Here is a 10,389-nt window from a genome sequence, read left to right as displayed (position 1 = left end):
GAAGTCTATAAAAACCTGGAGAGCCAGGGAATGTGTGTATATGGTATTAAGTTATTCTCTATGCTCTGGTTCCCATTTTCTTTTACATCTCAAACCTAATAAAGACCAATTGTTTTCCATTCTCATTTATAGAAACGGTGAAACCTATGTGTTGCTATACTGTCATTTCAGACACAGAAAACGTTAGCTGCACTGCATGCGGGCACGTGATCTAAAAACGTAATGCAGTTAAAACAATATAATTAAAAGTGGGGATTTTTAGAAGACTGTAGACTGAATTTACTGCAAGTGACTTAACACCTTAAGCTCCCCTGAAAAATGGAGGCTAACACGGCATTTCTAATGTCATTCACAGATAATTCATAAGACACATGAATGAGGAAAGAACCATCTGATACATGTTACGTTCCTAAACTGAAGTATAGACTGCTTTAAAAAGGCAGAAAGTTTGCAACTATGCCATGGATTAAATCCAAACCTGCCCTACAACTCTTAACTCTGGATAACTGGCTGCAGCAGTTGGAAGCTGCAGCATAGACCATTGGCCATAGACCATTGGCAACCATATCCTCAAATCCTTTAAACTGCATAGGACCTAGATGCCACAACTCAGAGCAGCAGTGTAGAAGAAGCTTCAATGTAGAGAAGTGTGAAGATTTTAAAGGAGCAGGATGAAACATTTCTGTTACAATACCTGCTCAAGGTACTGATATGATCTTAAAGGGGGGGGGGGGGGGCAGGGGAACAAACCCCAAACAACTCTGTGTAATTTAATTCTGTTTTTATCAGGTGCTTGAAGGTTCTTAGGCAGATGACATTTGAGATTTCCTACCGATCAATCTTCCTTCTGCCTACAGCAACTTGGAAGAAACCAGCATCATGTTAAAAAAGTACTTCAGTGCATTTTGTTCATTTCGCTGTTTCAACTTAAGTTGAAAAGCACAGAATCAAGAGTTATTCACAGAAAACTACACTGCAGAAGAGCAATTAGAAATCAACAGTCTCTCATTACCAAAGCAAACAGGATGGAAGATGCAGAACTGAATTTACAGTAATTTCCTTCCCCATGCACACCAGATTAACGCTAGGTTAATCAGGGCTACCTGGAATATTTCTTAAAAGCCATGTGTTGGTAAGGAGATTGCCTCATTCTCCTGCATTTACTGAAAACTTGATTTCTGAAACACTGTAATGAAACAGTCAAAAATCTTCATTCCAAAGAAGGAAAATATTTCATGTACATTCTTAGGCATGAACCTTCAGGCTTGGGAAACGTTTCTCTAGATTGTCAGCAAGTGTCTGATCAGCCTCACGCAGAACTTCAAGGAAACTCTCCACCTGGAAATAAATTGCACACACACACACAAAAAGAAAAAAAAAACAACACCAAACTTGCATGGAACACAGAATTCTTATAGTTGGTATAGGGGGTCTTTCTACTTCTGTACCTTCCCACCAACAGCAGCCAGCAGCAGCCACTGCAAAGAATAATGGAAAATGCTCCACAGTAGATACCTTCCTCCTAAACCCTACAATTTCAGTTGGTCTAAATTTTGAAATATCACCTTCCCTAAACTCTTATTTTATTGTTTAAAAGTACACAAAGAAAAGCTCCCTATGAAAAACACTTAGAATAATTATTCTATTAAAATGTACATGACAAATTTTCAGATAGCATAAATTTGCAGACATCCATTCATTTCAGCACAGTTTAACCCTTATATCAGCTGATGATCTAGGCAAAGCTCTGGCTGATGTACGCCAGAAGAGACAGAGAGGGTAAGACTGTCTAGAATGGCTTATTACCTGTGTCTGAGCAATTCTGTCCTACATCTGATTCTGAAAGATCTTGCCACCCAAATATTATTTTTTCAGATATATTGAAGACCTTGTCATATACTCACCGATGTGAAATACAGAGGTAAGAGGTTCTGAAATGCACAGGAACATGTCTGTTCATTTAAATGTCCCTGGTGTAGTCCTTCTAATGTATTTTCCTGGAAAATAAAATGAGAAATACAACTAGCATGTTATGAACAGTTGTCAAAAGAACAAACTCAAAATTGTGCACACAGTGTCTACAGCATGCACTTTTGTTCTCAAAAATGAGTAAAACAACCAGAACATACAGTTCTCAGAGAATGCCTGACGTAGCTAATACAAAAAGGTGTGAAACCTCACATATCACAAGTCTCTTAATCTGAATGTTCCCATAATAAAAAAAGTCCAGTTGAGAAGGTGAGTTTATATATTGACATTTTTTCCTTTTCTTAAATAAATTCGTGTTCAAAAGAAATGGCAACGTACACCTAGAGAATTTATCACACAGAATCTTGGCCCTGAAGGCACACACCTCAGAAAACCTGTGTTCCTGCCATCTAACACACTCGTTGCTACTCACCTTCTGATTCTTTAATGAATTTCCAGTATGCAACTTCACTTGCACAGAAAAATGCCCACATTAATAGTAACGTCTTTTCTCTTACCTAGCCTGCGGAAATCCCTCTTAAAATTTTGTTTATTCTTACCTTGGTCAGTTCTTGAAGCATATTGGAAAGTAATTCACAGCAAATATCCTTCAAAATTTTTAAATGGAAATCTTCCTCGTTTATATCAGCCCTTCCAGTCTCTTCTTGTTCAGACTCCTTTGAGTTACCAACAGATCTCTTCCCACAGCCCTCCATGTATTGTAAGATACGAATCAAGCTCCCAATCAGAGGCATATCTAGTATAAAGTAACAAGAAAATGGAAGTTTAACACTGAAAATTTTTCCCCATCCTTTCAAGGCATTAGATTTTGAAACACACTGCAAGATGTTATACGAAAGCTATAGGAATGTACATTCTGACAGTGTTATGTTTTGTCACTCGAAGACTGTTTTACAGAAGCAAGTGGAAATGTAGTAGAAAACCCAAACCATTTTTTCTGCAAGCTAACCTGCATCTGTAAAAAGCATATACCACTGGTAAGGACTATAAGAAGGAAAATACCTCTGGTAGTAACTCAGAGAGGCTCGTATGTTAAATTTGCTTCCAGATAATCCTATCTGATAAACCAAACTGACACAAAGCCTTTCTGCTGCAGATGACCCTGGCTCACATTCCCAAGACAGGCTTTTAATTCTAAGACAGGCTTTTAATTCTAAGGACTTGTCAATGGATCGAAAAGTAACACATGATAAAGATGGATTTAAGTAAGTGCAGAATCTCCCTCTACTGAAGAAAATACTTCTATCAAGACCTCATATTTTAGCAAAGATGAATTCTGCACTTTTCATTAATTTACCCAATGGAGAAGACTGAACAGAATCTGGAGATTCAATTACTGTAACTCTTCAGAGATATCCAGCAACTGAACTTTGAGCTAGCTGTGATTTTTAGTCACCAGTAAGGAGTCTTACTGTATTCAAATAAGCAACTGAATTCTGTGTTCTGAATTGATCTCTAGTGAACAGTAATAGATTAACCACCTTTCACCCCACATACATAAAACCAATTGTGAAAATAACTTAAGATCAATGCCCCCCCCCCCCCAAAAAACACAGAAAAAAGTGCGACTTGCTTTTCCTCATCTTGGTGTATTCTTGTTCTGTCTGTGAAGCAAACATAGCAGACAGCACGGATAAAATAGAGGCCAATACAGTCTTCTGCTCCTGCACAATGATCGGTGGATCATCTGGCTGGCAAAGTTCATGGCAAACGAGGTCATAAAGCAAACTCCAAGTCTCCTTTCCTCCATCAGGAGCCTGCACTTGAGAAAGAAACAGAACCCACCAACCCAAAAAATTTAATCTAGGCCCATGAATTATTTTTCTCCCCATTAAATATCTGATGACCTAGAAGTTACTGCCATTCTTGGTCCCATCATATGTAGCCATTCAAGTGTCTTACCAATAGCCTGAATACCCACATCCACCGTGGTCAGAAGCTGCAAAATATGCATATAAACATCAAGTCCTTCCGGATTATCTGATCTACACAGAACAAACAAAAAACAAAGACAAGTTAAAGATCTGATTACTGAGTTTATATTACGTGTGTTTTGGACACACAGACGACTATCAGCAATCACTGCCATTCTCTTTGCTAACAAATTAGTTGACTCATTTCAAATGGTAAGTACAGGAAAATGTATTCTAGTGATCTGTCAAACTATGCAGCTCCCACTGAAATCAAGACGTTCAGACACAGGCCTTAGCAAGGTTATTAAGGAGTCTCCCCAGCCATGAAACTGAAGAAAACTCACATACCGGACTTGCTTGGCTGCTTCAAGTATACAAGGCACAATCTTAAAATCCGGAAGTTCTTCAGGGGAATCATCTACAGATGGTCCCACAGATCGACAAGTGCCATTTTTAATCCAGTTTAACATTAGCTCTTCGTCTAGATCAAAGAGTTTGTCGACCACTTCACCCACTTTTACCAGCAACTCAACTGCATAAGAGAGAGAACATATAAATTTCAGCAAGACTAAAAATGAAGAGCAAACATTAGCTCACAAAATTCTAATATATAAAAGTATTCAGTGCTGAAATATATTAGTTTCGTACACAACCTACTAAGGGTTGCTGTGTTTAATTCCTTTTTGTGGCACAGATCAGGTTAAGAGCTTGATAAATAGGGACTATTGGAAAGCCCACTGACACCCTTCTACCTTATCATGCCATTTATGAAGCAGGAACTTTACTCCGCAAAGAGACTTCACATTTCTGAAAAGTCGTAATTTCTGCTTCTGAATTAAAACTTTCCAAGATTTGTCCCTACATATGCATTTTTCTTCTGCTAACCTTACACCTGCCAACCTGCATTTTACTTAAGTAGATCTGCGATTTCAATTGGATGGAGCAGGATTTCTGAGCATTGCCATTAAAAAAGACAACCACCAACCAAATTGAAAAAGCTAACTTATTAGGCTTCCTAGACAAGTGATAACTGCTGTTACAAATAAGGTGGATGTAAAACATAAATGCTATTCAAACATTTCCATTATTAGGTGCTTAGTGCAGTTTTTGCTAAACTAGTGCTAAGAGAGACTTGTGTACCACTGACTGAATATCCAAATCTGTGCAGTATTCAGCTGCCATTCAGAGTAACTGAATCGTTCTTCCAGTTGAAAATGGGAAATACATATCTGATTTGAAAAAAAATTGAAATTAGGTCTTGTTTCAAGGATCAAAAATTACATATATATCTCACTGAAAAAGGACTATGTCTTTTCCTTTACCGCACCAAATAACAATTTCTTCTATTACACTTGTTTTGATTTCCCCACAGAGCTTTCTTCTTCCTCTGGGTGTTTTTCTGGTTGGTTTTATATATATTTATAAACCTGCAAAGGCAGGACAAGTTTATTTTGATATCCTTTATATTCATGAAGTTTACCCTATTTTAAAGAAATTCTGTACTCCCAATTGAAAATATTTGTCTTTGAAATTGCATACTTCAGTTCTTTTTTTTTTTTCCCCGCAAATACCCAGTAAATCCCAGTTTGTTTTGGCAACTTACCATTTGTAGAGCTGGACATGATAAAGCAAACACAGTCATACACAGAAGGGTTTTCTCGGATTCTTTCAACCCAGACATTGGCCACCTCAGGCTGGGAGAGGCAAGTTAACAACAACCTAGACAAGAATTGCCCATGTAACAAATTAGAAGCCAATGCATTTATTTTAGCTGTACAAGTGTAAATCCAAATTAATGAGAGTGATGCAACAGAAAGAGGAATCTAGCTCACAGCAAATCAATTCCAGAACAATGTGGAAATGATAAAAGGATAGGATGAGAGGCTAATAAAATAGCAAGCCCACTTGTCAATTTTCTTCCCAGGCCTCAGAACATAGCAGAACTACAAGAATGATGCATTAGTTTCTGAGATGTCCTACCTGCTTGTTTCCAGAAGAGTTGGGGAGTCTGAATCACACAAACGTTGCAGTAACACTTGGCTTTAAGGAGAAAATGCAAGATAAAAGTTAATAGAATCTATCTTTGTTTTAAAAAAAGTTATCAAAAGGTTAATTTTATAGCTGCAGCCATGTTCTGAGACTAAAATCAGCTTTTCCTGATGGTGCATGCCTCTCCAGTGTTTCAAGATTGTCAAACTTAGAACTAAAAGATTCAAGAACTTGACTGGTGATTAAAAACAAACAAAAAAAAATGGTGGTCTCTATCTTTTTTTTCCTTCACTGCACAATTCCTACAACTACGGTCAGCCAAAAAGGTGTAAATGAAGATGAGGCGTGGCAGGCAATTTTAGTTCCTTCTATAACATATATTTCATGATTGCGAGTCCAGAAAAGCAGTACTCATGTATGTATAAAGCACATACACACTTACCCAAGATTCTCATCTTTACTAATGGACATGCATATGTCTTGGAAACAGGCCATGTTTCCTAATATTCCCACACAGATTTCCTGAAAAGTCAAAACACAGTATAATGAGGCAACTGCAACATAGTTCACAAATTTATTTCTACAGCCGTAAGATAAAAGTAAGAAAGGTTCAAAGACATTTTCCAGTTTGGTTTCCAAGTTCTTATGATGCACCATTTCAAGATAGAGATACAGATTTTTCTACAGGACACTATTAGACTAGCCTAAAATATACTCATGACAGGTACTATATCAGATATTTACATGTTGAAGTGTTCCATAAAAGCAAATATATCTTGAAATCAACTTTGCTTGCATATTCTATGTATACTGTTTTGAAGCTAATCTGGCATCCTTATTATTAAAGCAATAAAGAGTCCTAGTAACAAAAATATCACCACATAAGTACAACCCTCACGGATATTCACTTCCTCCAAAAAGAAAGGAGTCTTAATACAAGCTTTCAGCATTTTCTGATTGCAGAAATCTAAAAAAAAAAACAAACACCCAACCCAAAACTAAAAGCAGTGTATCCCATTGGGATATTCATGCCTAGACAATCATTAAAAGGATGCACACTTCTATAAATGGGACCGCTGAGAGCTCTGCGGGTGACTGGTGTTAACACTGAATGTCCTGAGAATCACTCATTTTCAGCAATTTAAAGTTGGAAATCAACTGTTGCCACTCAAGGTTATCTTCTTAATAATTAACACGCTACCACCTCCGCTAAATTACAGCAGATGCTATTTCAAGAAAGTAGCTGTTACGGCAAATTTGCTCTCACTTCCAAGTTTTGGTTATACTTTCAAAAGACAAAGTACTGAACTTTCAAAGCCTTATGTGTCTCTACTCATGTCCTGAAGTAAAACATCTGGTAACTTCAGAGAAAGGGGAGTTATACCAACAATGAATATCTTTGAAAACCCCATCTTGAATCTTATAGTGCATTGTGTAATACAAGCTGCAAAACAATTACATCAAAATAAAGGGAGAAGGGAAAAAAAAAGCATTAAGTATTGGTGTCTAACAGTTCCTAAGCACTAAGATTACTTTTTGTATAGGGTTTGCATGGCAAGGTTTTGGCAGTTGGGAGGGCTGCAGGGGTGGCTTCTGTGAGAAGATGCCAGAAGTGTCCCCCATGTCCAACAGAGCCAATGCCAGCCAGATCCAAGACAGACCCGTCACTGGCCAAGGCCGAGCCCATTAGCAACAGTGGTAGCACCTCTGGGTCATAGTTAAGGGGGGAAAAAAGGGCACAGAAATTGCAGCCAGAGGGAGGAATGAGAATATGTGAGAGAAACAACTCTGCAGGCACCAAAGTCAGTGACGAAGGAGGGGGAGGAGTGCTCCAGGCACCGGATTAGAAATTCCCCTGCAGCCCATGGAGCTCCACAGTGGAGCAGATATCCACCTGCAGCCCGTGAAGGACCCCACCCCAGAGCAGGTGGATGCCCAAAGGAGGCTGTGACCCCACGGGAAACCCGCACTGGAGCAAGCTCTTGGCAGGACTTGTGGCCTCGTGGAGAGAGGAGCCCAGGCTGGAGAAGGTTTGTTGAAGAACTGCAGCCTGTGGGAAGGTCTCATGTCGGAGAAGTTTGAAGAACTGTCTCCCGTGGGAGGGACCCCACCCTGAAGCAAGGGAAGAGTGTAAGGAGTCCTCCCTCAAAGGAGGAAGGAGCGGCAGAGACAAGGTGTGATGAACTGACCACAACCCCCATTCCCCATCACCCTGCACTGCTGTGAGGGAGGAGGTAGAGAAAATTGGGAGGGAAGTTGAGCCCAGGAAGAAGGGAGGGATGAGGAGAAGGTGGTTTAAGACTAATTTATTTCTCACTACCCTTCTCTGATTTGATTGATAATAAATTAAACTAATTTCCCCAAGTTGAGTCTATTTTGCCCGTGACAGTAACTGCTGAGTAATCTCCCTGTCCTCATCTTAACTCACAAGCCTTTTGTCATAATTTTCTCCCCCTGTTCTGCTGAGGAGTGGAGTGATAGAGCACTTTGGTGTGCACCTGGCATCGAGCCAGGGTCAACCCACCACGCTTTTGTAGGTCTGACTAAACAGATCCATGACCATTTCTGTTCAGTAATCATGAAACAAGTAATGAGAAAAAAAGGCCAGTCTTTAGTGGTTTTTGTAACAAGCTTTATAACTAGGTTTGACGAGATTAGTCCTTCATCAGTAATAACATATATCAGCTTCAGCATCACTGAAATACTTATTGATTAGACCGTATTAAAAACACTGCAAAAAAAAAATGTGAAAATTTGATTTTGTGTTTTCTTCTTGTTCCCCTAATGTATTCAAACATGCAATGGGAGGAGGAAGGACATATGTTGCAAATGCATGTACAGAGCTATTTACTATGGTTATTAGTATGGGACAACTTTTTGACAGCCCATACTTACAGTAAGGCGAGGGCATTTTGACTTGGCAAAAACTCCCATGAATATATCAGGAGCATTGAATTCCTGAAGAAATAAAGCGACATCCTGTGGAGAAAGTGAACGGAGAAGTAAATGGACATTTATAACTTCCAAACACAAAATCAAACCTTTTCTCACAGCACAACTGGATCAGAGAGATGTCAAACTCACTACAAGAGATCAGTTATTTCCCAACAAGTAATATCAATAATCCTTGCTTTTTAATGAGAGAAGATCAGCAAGTCCCTATGGTGATTCAGAACGTCAGTGATTCACTATACAATGAGCCAAAAAGTCACATTTAGTTTCTTTTGCTCTCTGTCTCAACAGGGGGTCAGAGAAGCTAAGTCAGAATTCCACAAATACCATGTTTTCAGACATCACCCAGACATACAAAAAGAAACAAGGGAAGGGATTATCATTAGCACTTGATCAGACTGTACAAAAGAGGAAATCTCACCTTCATTTGGGAGCTAAGGACACATCTTCCATGTTTATTTAAAATATCTCAACAAAGAGCCAGGGAATAAAATAATTTAAAAAATATATGTATCTCTTACTTAAGAATTTGTTCCAGCATTTGAGAACGTTGAGAAAAACACCAAAAAGTTACACTACATCGCCATTGTGAGTCTGTAGCTAAACTTTAAAAGGTTGTTTATCCATCAGACAAAATTATGCCTACCAGCAGGATGCACTACAATTGCTAGAGTAAAATATGTCTATTTAGAGACTGCATCAGTATTATCTCCATAATCAACTGCTCAAGATACAGACTATGCACATGAGTTAATTTCAGCTACAGCGAGGGTGCTGTCTTCTAGTAACCCTGAGCTTTGATTCAACTCCTGCACATAATATAGAAAACCAACAGGTGGGAATGCAGCCCCATTTATGCCAGCAGATCCTAAGCAACAGCACCACACGATCTGTTAGACACCTGGAGGGAAGGTCAGGAAGACCACGACGTTTCTTTTACATTCACACACATTTCTGCTTAACATCCTCGAACAGCAGCAGGGGGCCCTAGCAGCTACGACACAACAGAAGGCCTGCTTTTGCAAACTAGTGCTGGGCTTAAGAGTGCACACAACATACTTGCTCATCTTGAAAAGCAGCCTTCATGATGGGCCTGCTTGATGCCAATCCACCACACCCGCCCTGCCTAATGACTCACAGCACACTGTCCGCCAAACAGAGAAGAATCAATACCATCAAAATCAGAAAGCTGACCAACCCCGTATAATTCTGTGCTTTCTCCTACTTCCAGAAGGATTCCGACACAGGGCAGAAGCCGCCTGTAGCTGTGAACCACCCTCAAAAAGTTTAACTCCCGCACATCACTCCTACCTCATCCATCGACATGTCCCACACTTTGCAAATGTCATTCTCCATCTCTTCATCCAGCTCCGTCTGGATTTCTTCGGGGCTCACGGTGGTCTCCGCCTTCTCGGGGCTAATGACCTGACAGAACATGGAAGCGGGGCGTAGCACACGCGGGGGGTACGGCGGTACGCGAGCTACGACCGAGAAACGCCATGAAACACTAACAACGACCTATCACTTCAGTCAGTTTAAAAAACAG

At 39.6% G+C, this 10,389-nt stretch overlaps 1 protein-coding gene across 1 annotated transcript; it reads right to left on the bottom strand.

Annotated features, from left to right (window-relative positions):
* Positions 1-948: 948 nt before the first annotated feature.
* Positions 949-10,265, bottom strand: SAAL1 (serum amyloid A-like 1). Its single transcript, XM_010287610.1, has 11 exons — positions 10,155-10,265; positions 8,787-8,870; positions 6,334-6,413; positions 5,883-5,942; positions 5,506-5,621; positions 4,251-4,434; positions 3,892-3,974; positions 3,563-3,751; positions 2,529-2,725; positions 1,905-1,997; positions 949-1,338 (listed from the first exon to the last, which is right to left on the bottom strand). Exons 1-11 carry the CDS (start codon positions 10,197-10,199, stop codon positions 1,246-1,248), a joined length of 1,224 nt encoding a protein of 407 aa, XP_010285912.1. The 5' UTR covers positions 10,200-10,265; the 3' UTR covers positions 949-1,245.
* Between the last annotated feature and the right edge of the window lie 124 nt (positions 10,266-10,389).

Source organism: Phaethon lepturus, unplaced genomic scaffold (genome assembly GCF_000687285.1).
Source record: "Phaethon lepturus isolate BGI_N335 unplaced genomic scaffold, ASM68728v1 scaffold5645, whole genome shotgun sequence".
Classification (NCBI taxonomy): domain Eukaryota; kingdom Metazoa; phylum Chordata; class Aves; order Phaethontiformes; family Phaethontidae; genus Phaethon; species Phaethon lepturus.
Note: the sequence above shows the minus strand (reverse complement) of the source record. Positions and strands in the feature narration are given on the sequence as shown.